This window comes from Haplochromis burtoni, unplaced genomic scaffold, assembly GCF_018398535.1.
Source record: "Haplochromis burtoni strain Fernald_Lab_line unplaced genomic scaffold, NCSU_Asbu1 Contig_162, whole genome shotgun sequence".
NCBI lineage: Eukaryota > Metazoa > Chordata > Actinopteri > Cichliformes > Cichlidae > Haplochromis > Haplochromis burtoni.
Genome location: NW_024582523.1, coordinates 987,977 through 1,001,144, shown reverse-complemented (window position 1 = coordinate 1,001,144; position 13,168 = coordinate 987,977). Strand labels below are relative to the sequence as shown.

The 13,168-nt window shown below is 40.4% G+C and overlaps 1 protein-coding gene across 3 annotated transcripts in view; it reads right to left on the bottom strand.

Moving 5' to 3' along the window:
- The window catches only part of LOC102300734 (transformation/transcription domain-associated protein), an 80,108-nt gene that overhangs the window by 43,926 nt on the left and 23,014 nt on the right, over positions 1–13,168 (bottom strand). For all 3 annotated transcript variants that reach the window (XM_042225176.1, XM_042225175.1, XM_042225177.1), the window contains 8 exons: positions 12,879–13,060; positions 12,073–12,271; positions 7,610–7,738; positions 6,358–6,624; positions 5,091–5,297; positions 1,714–1,872; positions 1,221–1,358; positions 11–121 (listed from right to left, as the gene is read on the bottom strand). In XM_042225176.1, coding sequence (XP_042081110.1) covers positions 11–121; positions 1,221–1,358; positions 1,714–1,872; positions 5,091–5,297; positions 6,358–6,624; positions 7,610–7,738; positions 12,073–12,271; positions 12,879–13,060 — 1,392 coding nt within the window. The remainder of the gene's footprint in view (positions 1–10; positions 122–1,220; positions 1,359–1,713; positions 1,873–5,090; positions 5,298–6,357; positions 6,625–7,609; positions 7,739–12,072; positions 12,272–12,878; positions 13,061–13,168) is intronic.

Sequence of the window (13,168 nt, the reverse complement as noted above, 5' to 3'; positions counted from 1 at the left end):
GAGGTCTTACCTGGCAAGCAATCCTGATGAGGAAGTTGACCACAGTGTCTGTATGTTGTTTCTCAACAGGTTTGTTGTGCATGCTCTCTGTGCCTGGCATGGACTGGCTACGGCCAAATACCTACAAACACAAACATTATAATCTGTCAAATATAGATAAACTTTTTTCTTTTTTGACAAAAGAATGATTACAGAAAGTTGTCAAAAGGCAGAAATGCTGTACAAAGGGTTTTTCGGTCTACAAAAAGGAGGCTCCAGCCACAATAAGTCTGATAACTTTTCTGACAACTTTCTGGGCAATTAATGTTTCCTCAGCTTCCTCAATTCTGACAAGTTAAAAAGACGCATTTTTATCTTGACATCACAAGAAGAGGCACAAAAAACAGAAATTATAACAAGAGCACAAATATTTATTACAATAACCTTTAAGTATTTGTTTTACTTTTGTAAGTGTCATTCATCCTTCCATCCTCTTAAAGGTTTTTCCAGTTAAAGATTGTAGCTGGGCTGGAGCCTATTCTAGCTGTCACTGAGTGAGAGACAGGTTTTCACTCTGTTGCAGGGCTAATAAATCTGTGATCTGTAAATCGACATACTTTAAAGGATATTTACATTTTGGAATTCACTATGAACACTTTAATACATAAAACAAGCTTTCTTTAAAACGTGTAGTTACTGCCCAATTATGCCCTCTAATCTACGACATGCAGACATTAAGCTGATTGTGGCAGAACTCCAGATGTGTCAGGCAACATCACGAGGCAATTTCAGAGTCTTTAATCTAAGTATAAACTGCCTTTTGAAAGATTGGCATTAGTGCAAATTAACAAATTTGATTAAAATTTTGAACAGGCGCTTTTTACAACAAAGGTATCCCAAAAGACCTCAAAACAAAAGACCACAGAGGGATATGATGAAGTATATGTGGCGCTGCCATACTGCTGTAAGACAAGCTGGATAACAGCAACAACTCTGCTGTCAATCCTGTTAGCAATTTTTCCCCCTCAGACTCATTCAATAAATGACTGTGGAGACAAAAAAGTAAAACTGGCTGTCTTATTAGTAGCTTTCAAACTGCACAACAAACACCCTTAGAGAAGCAAGTAACACAGGGATATCAAGTGAGAACTCTCAAGGTAAGACATTCTGTCTGGGGCACGAGGGCCCATCAGTCACAGCCACATTCGTCTGGCATCTGACTAATTACTAACTAAGCTCACCGTGGAAGCAGCTCCAGTTGCTGTACGGAATCTCTTGACGTCCTGTCCAGCCCCGGCGGATTCTAGAGACAGGCCTCTTTTCACAGCAGCCCCACTGGTCCCTTCACCACCAGGACCTACCTCAGCCTCAGATTCTGGCTGTTGTGCCAAAGAAAGGTACACACAAGAAAGGAGGAGACAAATCCAATTGTTAACACAATATAACCACAGTATGTCTCTTTCTGTACAATGCAATAAAGCTGAAGTTTGCCACTAGCTCATATAGCAACATAAGTAATGAGCATTTATGGTACACGGCTCAAGAAACGCTTTAACTGCTATGATGAATAAGGTTTATTTTGTGACTTAATGAGCGTCTTCAGTCTGAAGGAAAAAGATTTTTGTGAGAAGTGAGAAACATAATTTGGTGACTCTGTATGTCAACATCCTAGACAACCATCCCAAACTGGTACTCCTGACATCAACAGAAGTCAGTAAAAATAATGTGGTTTACCTGCTGGTCTTTGATCCTCTGCAACTCCCACTTGATGACCACCTCAGCCAGGTCCACAGCCAGCTTCCTTTGCTCTATAGTCACACTTGGAGTGAAGCCCAAACGCTGCATTGCACTGATCATGTGCTGCACCAGGTGGTGTCGGACAGGGTAATACACCTGGGTGGGGAGCACCAGGTATAACTTTGAAAAAGTATCATAATGCTGAAGTACTATAAACAAGCAATATTTTCATATCCCTTGTTCTGCTAATATTCAATTGACATCATCCACTTTGACATCAGAGCACTCCAGATTATGCAAAACACAGGTTTGTATTGGTTTTGGTTTTTTGGTGTATGTGGGGGGGGTTTTTTAAATTCTAATTATTTTGTAACTGTTAGAAAACAATTACTTAAGTCGTCCTTAAGTCCAAAAAGCCTCATAAGCCATTATTTCACCACAATACATTTGAAATCCTGCAATTACCATGTGATTGAAGTGGTGACTTAATGCAGTGCATCTGTTAAATCCCTTCAACAGTTTAGAAATTGCAGACAATGTTATAAACAGTCACTCCACACTCCACAGTTTTTAAAGAGCCAAATTTGTGTTACTGTTGAATAACCTATGGACCTAACTGTATGATTAAAAGATAGAGTGTCACAAGAGCTTATGTTTAATATTATATACAGAAGCTGTCAGGAGGGACTGGCGCATTTTTTCTTCCACAAAACACCACAGACAGATAGCACCAATGGTAGAGTTTAAAAGAGGCAGAAAAAGTGACTACAATAGCCCCTAAGGCTAACCAGACGAATTTAAACGTCAGTATAAATTGCACTGTGGCTTGGGGCGTGTGTTCCTTTCATCTGTATCTCTCACAACTTGAACCTTTACTCTGTAAAAACCAGATGAAGTCTGGAAGAGTGGAAAACTAGTGTGGATGACAAGATTACGGGTTTTAAAAAAAACAAGCTTGTTTTGCATGAAGTGGAACCACTTAAACTCTGCGAGACCAAAAAAACTCCATTACTCATACAAAAACAGTTCTCTGTCGTACTTGCAGCCCAAAAATGTGAGTCCAAAAAAACGTTCCTCAAAAAATTCAGAAGATCTTGTCATATTGTGTTATCTTTGATACTTTGCTTAGATTTAATTAAAAAGTTGAGTTAGGTGCCTTTTGTATGCTTGAATATTCACAGGTCAGTGTTAAGAGGCTTTAACTTAAAAAACAAGCAAACAGAAAGGCAGCCAACGTTGAAAGAAAAAACCTTCAGAAAGCCTGGAGAACTACTGCTCAAGCCCACTTAAAAAAGAAACAGGAAAATCCGGCTCCTTGGAAGCAAAAAAATAGAAGCAACAACGAATGCCTCAAGACTTCTGCACAGTATTGTACGAGGCCTTCTTCCACTGCATTAGCAACAGAAGAAGCAACCAAACAATGGCCTACATATGTCATTTGCTGCAGCATCTTGTTCCTGCGCTTCTACTAGAATCACACAGAACGACTCCCAGGAAGCTTATCCTTGTGCTAGCTCCATCTGCTGCAAAACATCTAGTGTAAACCAGGGTGTCAAACTCCTTTTACATGGCGGGTCACATACAGCCCACTTTGATGTTAAAAACGGGCTGTACCAGTGAAGCCTCCTTTTCTATTAGTATAAAGAAGTTACATATTTAACTGTTTTTCTATATGATGAAGAAAACCTGCTGCCGCAAAGAAAGTAATCTGTCAGCGCAACTCTTTGAACTTAATTTGTAAAAAATAAAATGACAGAAATAAAATGAGCTCCTGGTAGCTCATTGCCCAGACTGTACAGATTAGTTTTTTGTTTTTTTCCCTTCCTTTCTTTTTTTGTTGTTTTGCCGAATGTGGACAGCGTACGTTTGACACCCCTAGTCTATGCACAATGCACTAATATATGGGAGGTGGACAAAAATAAAGGCAAGTCCACACATGTACAGGAAAAGTTTGTTTTTCTGTACTCCAGACCTACCAGTTTAGATTTTAGGGTGATAACACATGCAAAGTTAAATGGGGTGTTCAATCACTTTGAGACTTTTAGTCAGAATAGGCAAACTCTGACATCAAATTCTTACTTAATCTCAAGGACATGATGACACACACTTAGCCCAACTCAAGTGTCACGCTCAAGAGTCACTTAGCTTCCGAAAACTGAACTGGGACTCTCAAGCACACATGCAGACAAAGGAGCTAGAGATGAGATGTCTATCTGAGGGCTTTTGTCAGTGTCAAAGAATATTAAAGCTTCTCACTTTGAGGGTAATTATAGTCGATAGAGCAGGACTTCACAGCCCCTTAATGACAGAGTGGCTAAGCCCTGTCCATCACATGTGCACACAGACAAACACGCACACAATCTCTCCATTTCTTTATCAAACGCACATGCACAAAGTCTCTCATCTGTCTGTCATTATCTCCTCCCCAGTGTAATTATGCTGATGTGATTACATTAGATTAGTCATCTGGCCCAGTGAGAGCGGCCTGTCAGTGAGATAGAGAGGGAAGCTGAGGGAAATGTCAGTCTTCTGCTAAAAGACTGTCGCTCTCTGACTGGTGAGGCGGTGAACATCAGCTGAAGAAGCGAGAGGGCACAAGTGTCTTTCAAGTTTATGGAGGAAAGCGAAAAGCAAGCTCGATGATCATTTGCTTTTGTTGATGACGAGTCCACATGAGCTGCTCTTTGACTCTACTGATCACTGCTGTGAAGGGTGTGTTTAATGCTGTATCTGCATTAAGTCATCTGTGGACACCAGGCGGTTGACATAATTAGACATGAGAGTCCAGCTTTTGACTTGATAACAGAGCAAAGTACAAATGATCTGGCTACAACCAATATAAAACTAAAATTAAAAAATCATAAACATTTTTAATTGGTCTGCATAAGATCATCTACATTTTAATGAGTATGCTCCTTTCCCATTAGGAAAGATGTGTCATGTAATTCAGAGCACTTAGATAATCAGTAAAATTAGCGCCTCAACAGTCTCCCCCCACGTGGTTCCCTGCAGTGAGCATGCTGAGAGGAGAGCCGGCAGAGACACTAAATGGATGTCTATGTGTGCACTTGAGTGGCACTTAACATCTCAGTATGTGTGGTGGCAGCTCACCTCGAAACACAAGAAATCGTAAAACAGAAAACGCTGATATTTTACTGTCATCCTCAGAAGCATATTACTTTTGCTATTATTAAGTGGTCTAACAAATCTGTCATGGGTAATTTAAATGACAGAAGGAAGAGCTCCATCCATCCCAGGAGGATATCATGGGGACTCAATACTTTTGGTAGTAGTGGTCTGACATATGGAAGTCTGCTGCTGCCTAAGTTGCATTAATGTGTGTGCTTTTTTTTTTCTTTTTTAAATCTACTCACCCTGAAGTGTTGCACAATGAGATGCAGTATGTGAACCAGCTGTGGTACAGTATGCCCCTCCTCCACAATGATTTTGCGAGTCCAGTGCGTCAACATCTGGTGGCCGTCCTCCATGCGTGCAGGCACTGCCGGAGTCAGGATGGCCATAGCCTGGCGGACTATGGCCCGGGCCTCCATTGTGTGGGCTTTCAACAGGCTGTGGAAGACCTGTACAGAGCAGAGATCGCATGTCTAATTTACCAACATACCATATACTTGGCTAAAATTTACTGTCCCTTAAAAGTGCTGTTTTCCTGCCTAGACATTTAGAGAAGATAGAAAAAGCACACAAACCCCTCACTCTGGCTCCACAACTGCTAAACCCATCAACACCAGATACAAAATTTAAAAGTGGGGTAATTTAAGAAGTGATTTTTTTTTTTGCTGCAAAGGCAACTTAAGAGATGTAATCTCATTCTACCTTTGACTATTTCAAAAACTCAACATAAAACAAGACACATAACTTATGAATAATAATATTGACTTTTCACGCTCATCTGTTAGATGCATGAAAGCAGGCAATACATTAAGTAACATAATGCTGGATATCTAACTCGAAAAACAAAAGAAGATCAGGCCATGCAGATGGCACTCACAGCACTCAAGACTGCCATCTGCATGGCCTGTTCCTGCACTTCTTACTCCCTTGCCTCTTTGCTAACCCAGTCCTTTATATTCCCTCTACCTCTAGACGAAGACAGCCTTTGATTAAAATCTCTGTCCATGTCAGCCACAAGCCTGCACAGGATCTCAGAAGTCTGCCGATGAATGGATTTCTTTCTTAGTTCTTTCTTACATCAGTACATCATAATCTTCTGCAGGCTTGCTCTTTAATGTGATTGCATGCAGTTCAAGCTCCTGCAGCACTGAAAGTGATATGTAAATATTACTAAATCTGACATAGCAAGACCGTCGTCTGAAACTTTTACAGAAAAACCACTGAGGTGCTCATTTGGCCATGAAGCTAACATATTCAGAGGCCGACAGATTAATGGAAGTGCGTGGTTGAAAGGGGCTTTAGTGAACCAGGGGCACCCAAAATAGTTCCTCTGACTTCACAACTACACAGCATTTTCTTCACAAGTGTGACTCAGAAAGCAACGGTACCTTTCTAAGTGTACGCCGTTTTCTACTGTGAATTCATCTGCTGTGTTCCATTTTCAAATCCATCTTTTGTCATTTTTCTGTTGTGTCCCTTTTCGGCATTGAAACATTTATTAGCTCTCACCTGCAGGACAATCTTCTTGTGAATGGCAAACTTTGCGATGATGTGGGCCAGCAGTAAGTGACCACTGTATTTACAGGCAGGATCAACGCAGGCTTTGGGCAGAAGGCACGGCCAGGCAAAAGTCATAAGACGACGCAGCTTGCTGTTGCGTGACTTGTTGTTGTCATGAATATGGTGGGGAGCGTGCTCCACTAGCAGGGTGGAGAACTGCAGTAGGCAGATTCGCAGAGAGTCCAGCAGGTCAGCCTGCTTCTCCGGGTCCAGAACCTTGGAGAGGGATAGGAAAGAAGTGGCATTAAAAATTGCTGGGCAATACAGGAAAATTATACTGTTTTTGCAATCTATAGCAGAATTGGCACAGAACATTTTCAGGAACTTGACTTGGTGGGATGTTGTATTAACACTACTAAAACTTATCACAAAAAATACTTTAGCCCTTTTATTCTAATTCTTAACAACTCCAGTTGGAGATCAATAAGTCTCCTCATATGTAGATAAACAATAAGCCGAAACTCACTCTATTGAATAATCTGTACTTAAATTTCTAGAGTGTAACACAGTTCATTGATTCTGAATGACACTTTACAACAACACAATCTAATTTTACATATACTGAAAACCTTGCATCACTCAAACCACCCAAATACCAATTCCCCAAAGAGAACGTACAGAAGACAGCACAGTACACAGGGAGACAGGGAGGTGAGGTAGGAAATCAGTTTTATCCAGACTGTAGAGGAGCTATTAGCAGCCATTAGGATTGGTGTTAGTCAGTGATGAGATCTGCCACAGTACAAACAAACATGCCGACCTTTAGCATGGTCACAGTGTGACATTTACAGCAGAAATTATAGTCTGATGAATCAAACGTGATAAAAAAAAAAAGAGAGGAGCTTCTGGGAGGAAGAAAGAAAAATCAAAGACATGTAGGGAAAAAAAGGAAGAAGAAAGAGATGAAATGACAGTAATTAAAGTGTAAGGCCATGAGAGAAGAAGATGACTAAATAGGACATAGCTGATGATGACTCAGAAAGGAGAGATGTTGGGCTGATAGGACATTATGAGAGGAAATGCAGCAGGTAATGAAATCAGAAACAGGAACACAAAGAGACACAAAGTCATGGAATAAACAGACAGCAAGGGTTTTCTGCTGACTGTGAGAAGAAAATGGTAAGAAGAGGACAAATATGAATAACAAGAAAATAAATCCATGTATTTTATGGATTTAGACAGATAGAGATAGCATGTGTACCTTGGTGATGAAGACACTGGTAATGCTTTCAGGGTTGTCTCCTTCAGGGTTGGGCGGTCCGAGCAGCTGCTCACCTTCTCCCTTCTCAAAGCTATACAGGAAGGCTGGATTCAAGATGTGCTGCAGCACCTATTAAAGAAGAAAAGTGGAGTTTACAGCTTTGACCCTTTCAAGAGAGATTACAATGGATGATTCCACCGATAGCACACTTTCAAGAAAGGAGAAACTAATCAGTGAAATCACCTAGTGTACCCTTTTCAAACCTACATTAAAGAAAACCCTGCACACAATCAGCCCTCAGTGGCAAATACATAAGTGATTACACAGAAAGGGGTAGGAACAAGAAGAGAATACTTTCCGGACTGATAATAACAGCAAAAAATAAATAATAAAAACAACTGGATTGTAGAGAGAGAGAAAAAAAGACACATTTGACCACAGCAATGTCAAATGTGGCACCAAATGATTGCAATAAATAATTTAAAGAGCAAAAAGAAAACAATTTCCTCTCTGAGGCAAAACTAAAGAAACAATGTATTTCCTTAATTAATCTACAAGCATTTAAAGCAAAAACAAAAGTCAATAAGATTTAGAGTATCTTAACAGGGAATGTGAATGAGGGCTTGATTAGTTTGTAAAATCCGACTAACCCAACCACTATGCAGCTAACGACTGCATTTATTAAAGAAGCTGCTATCTATTAATGAACACCCCTATTCAATCCATCACTGGGAGGACAGGGCATCGCTCAGTGGAGAATGAGCTGTGGTAGCATATGTTCCATCTCCTCCATTAGCACAATATTCGCTCTCTTTCTCACACGCTGAACACACACTGAGCATTACTCTGTTTTTCAGTGTCATCTATTCCTATTAATTCTAAGCTTCTCTGATATCAATCATTGTACGATAACAGCATCATTTTGTAATGCCACTGATGATGTGCTCCTGCAGGAGTTCTGGGCGAGTGGCCTAGATCACATTCTGCAGGTGTCTTAATTATCTTAAATTCCATTTTCAATTCACATATAACAAGTGTGTGTGTGTGTGTGTGTTGCAGTGCCCATAGATTTCCTCTCTGAGCTCAATTAAGGGGAGCTGTGATAACTGGGGTGGTGAGTGGTGGGTGGTTGAAAGAGGGGGGTCTTTTAATGTCTTTATATAAACCAGAAAGAAATGAATGGTTCGAAGCCACAATGAATGTGTAATGACGACAATCACTACTAGATGTAAACAGTACATTCATTTTACACATGACTAGATAAAGAGATGCAGTCTCCCTTTGAGTGCACATAACCAAGGAGAGTAGATGAAGTTAAGAACTCGGCTTCAATAACGTGATTCACTTAAAATGGTTTGATTATTTGTTTGGATAATAATTATGTTAACTAAAAGACAATGTATGTTAGTAATAGAGTTGCTCAAGAACAATATTTTGAATGTGAAAAATCAAATTAATTTTTAACAATCGTCTTCCTTCATCTAAATGATGTAACTGTCAAGAATCCTTAATCTTCCTCATCGCTGTTTAGATTATTGTGCCAGACAGGGTACAGGTATTAAAAACTTGCACACGTGCTTACTGTTTAATGTCTCTACTCGGGGAGGGGATTAATCGTACATACTGTAAAAAAATGTTCTGGAAAATCCTACTACACTCTTTCTCATGTTGGAACAAAGAAGCAGCAGAAAGCAAAACAGATGCACGGCACATCATAAATTTCATATATTTGTTTGTTTGCTCGTCGACTGGAGATGGATTCTGCAAATAATGAAACGCCTTTGAATAGAAGAGCAGCACAAAAATGGTTTTCTATAAGAAGTGTTTGGATAAAACAAAAAGAAGGAACACAGCAGCAGTACCAGCAGCTCGGGGTCAGCCTGCACTACCGTAGATGATTCATTGCTGCTGTCCCATTCTGCTGTCTCTCTCCTTCTCTCTCTCTAGACACTCCTCTGTTTGAAATACTCTCCTAGACCTTTCTGATGTTCTATACGAACCTGAATTTCTAACTCCCAGATTTCCCGAGAAACTGCAAGCGCACAGACTCACACACTTTCCTATGATAAATGCTACAGGCAATTATTTAAATGTCAATGGAGGCAACACCCACGCTCATTCTCATGCTCACTACTCGTACACCAATCAACACAAACATATTCGCACAGAAACACATCACGCCTGTCAGTCTGGGTCTCTGCCTCATCTGCACAGCCGGCATCTGCTGCACACCAGCGGAGGACAATTAAGGCGGAAAAACAACAATAGGAGCAAAATTTTGCTTGGGGGGTGGGCTGAGCGTGGTTGGGTGCTGCAGCTCTGCTAGCTAAGAGAGTAAACCTTGCTGAAAATTCTAATGCAGCATTTCCACCCAAAAAGAAAAATACAGAGAAATGAGCTGGCTGAACTCTCTCTCCTCTGCCTTTATTCTGCCTCTCATTTTCAGAGCCCGTATGCAGCTCAAGGAATGCAAACTGAATACAAGCAAAAGGGACAGGTGCAGTGAGCAGCACCAGAAACACTGTTTGTCCTTGGATTTTAGTGGTGTGTGTGCACATGGCATGGTGTGCCTGTGAGTCTACAGTTTTGTGTGCCTACCACACAACCATTTGGGTATGTGCTATTGTGTGCCAGGACAGGCCTTCCCCACTGACCCGTTTGTACTTAACAGCAGTGCTGTTGCTTCTCTGTGCCAGGTTATGTGCCATTACAGCTGTTCGAAATATGTGTTTGTGGGTGTGGGTGTGTGTTTGTGCCGATGCCTGCATGCGGGAGAGGGAGCTTAATTAAAATGCAGCCTGAATGACTGTAATGCTTGCAGCAGCAGCAGGTCAGGTAGAGACTACAGAAGCATTCATCTGTGAGCCTCTGAGGTCCTAGAACCAGACAAAATGACCTTCCCCACTCTATCAAAGAACTTCTGGTACAAAACACTAACTATAAAAGTCACACAGATCAGGTCCCTAAATGCTGCATGTCCAATAGTTGAGAAGGAAAGTAATCGAGCCGTGGAGATGGGGAGCTTATGATGAATATGATATTATTAAATCTCTCTCTCTACAATGAAAAAAAGCCCAGAACATAAATTTAGTGTTATTTTCAATGAGTTTTTTAAAAGGATCGTATTTATCAAATGTGTTTTGTTTTATTTTTAATAAGGCTGCTTTATAGTATTAAAATTGCTGCATCAATGACAACAAGATGTCCTTAGAGTCCCGTTTTAAATTGAAACATCTTGTTTTGCAAAATCCAGCTTTTGTGGACATGCAAACCTGAAGAACTCCACTACATAAAACAAAATAAAGTCCATGATTGCTTGTGCAGACACTGCATCATGGAGCAATAAAACCAAAACATGACACATAACATGCAGCAAAATATTTGCATTATGGCTCGATATCGTTCATTCTGGATGCGTGCCCAAACATAATCAGTGTGTGCTATTCAGGCGTGGTCAGTATGGGCCACAGATGTTAAAGTATCTGACAGGAATGGTTTTTACATATCTACCATCATAATAATCCCTCCACACACACACACACACACACACACACACCACCAAAGCACCTTCCATCCATCATTCGAGTGCCTATTCTACACCAGGCCAAAGGGGAGCTGCAGCCTGTTTTACTTCAGCATGGGGTGGATACATCTGGATGGCTCAGTCTTTCACAGGATTAACATGATGTTTGGTCAACAAATGTATTTAAAATGTGCAAATAGTATGAGATCTCTGGTCAGAGGTGGAGGGATGACTGTTTTAAATACCGGTAGTCTTAATTGCATTAAACTACACCATTCAAACAAATATCCAATGAATTTCAGTTGATTAATCATTTATTGTCTTACATGTGTGTAACGATGAATACATAAAATTCCAAAATAAGCTTATATTTAAAAATAACATAGTACCAATTTTAAAATCAGATATGCTGGCTTTGCATGATTTTCAGTTAAATAGAGGAATGGACTTATTTGCAAAATATTTCACTTTTTCTTTTTTTTCTTTTTTTTCTTTTTTTTAAATGGGTTATAGGCATTTATCCCCATGACGCACAATATGTTGTAAGGAAGCATAGGCAGAGGTTGGGATACTGTGCATCGTGCTGATTATAGAGACAGAAGTGCTGACCTGAAAGCATATTTAAGTGCACCATCATCGCTAATGTGAGTTACTACATCTGGCCTTGTGGATGCTGCTCGTGTCATCACAAAAGAGTAGACAACCAGTCAGATACTTTAACTACAAACAGTATACCAACAGTATAGTGCTTGTTGTCATGTTATACATTTACTGATCGCGCTATTGGATCAGTTTAGGCTGCACTGCTTTTTCAGCATGTCATACGCAAAACTGTATTCTACCTCCAGGCATCACTTCAATGTCAATTTCAAAAGAGGGTAAATATCTGCAGCCTGTACTTATAAACTAACGTTTTTCGTCTGATTGGACGTGTACATACCTTTGCTTTAAGCTCATCGTTGAAGTGGGGATCATTAAACTCAACGAAACGGAAGAACAGGGCACGTTTCTGAGGAATGGAGTAATTCTTGGGAATTTCCTCCTCCATATACTCCTTCAGGAAGGTCATGTTGCACAGGAAGCGACCCGTAAAGGCCCTCAGCAGCTGGAACAGCAGCTCAATCTCAGAGTAGTTACGCCTATTAAGAGAGAGAGTGGATAAGTTCAGTGCACAGACACAAAGAGATGTGGCTAACGTTAACAACGGGGACACTATAAAACACAACTTTCAAATAACCTTAGAAACCAACGCACTGTTAATTAGCCACTTTTATATATATTTTTTCTAAGCAGAACTTTGTTTGTCAAAGGAAGGTTGACTGAACTCATTACACTAAGCTAAAATTACTGGCTGAAGTGTTTGGGGGTTAATTGCAAGGTCTGAAATAAACATCTGCTAAATGCCTAGTGCACCAAGTGTGCTAGCACTTTCTCAGTGCTCACACAGAAAGGAAAGGGTCAGAAGGTCATTTGTGATTGGAATGTCACTTGAGTAAAGTTGGAAAATGTAGCAACTTTAAAAATGTGCATTATTAACCTGTAGTGCTCACACTACTGAAACTATCAACTAACACTCTAATGGTCACTAAGTCTTCAACAAAGCTCATTAGCACTGCCTGGTTGCTGTTTTTGGGGTTTCACATCAGTCCACTGACAACATTTCATATCAACAGGCAAATTCAGTGTGCAACATCTATGAAAACTGCAACATTTCATTTTCATTACAATTTCAGCAAATCTACTTACTTGCAGTAGCTTAGCAAGCAATAGGCCAGCAGCTTTGGCTCCTTCCAGTTAGTGGCTGCCATGTTGTCTTTGCGATGTCTTTCCTGGAAGGCCTCGCTGACCCAGACTCGCCTCAGCTGGCTGACCAGGGAGTGCTGCCCTGCAAGCCAGCCCTCATCATTCTTCACTATGATGCTAATAATCTGAACAGATGTGAAGATGAACGAGGTTAAATTAGTTAAGGATAAATAACAGAAATATGAGTTAAGCTGTATATAGATTTGGATCAAAAACTGCCGAGACGTCCCTGA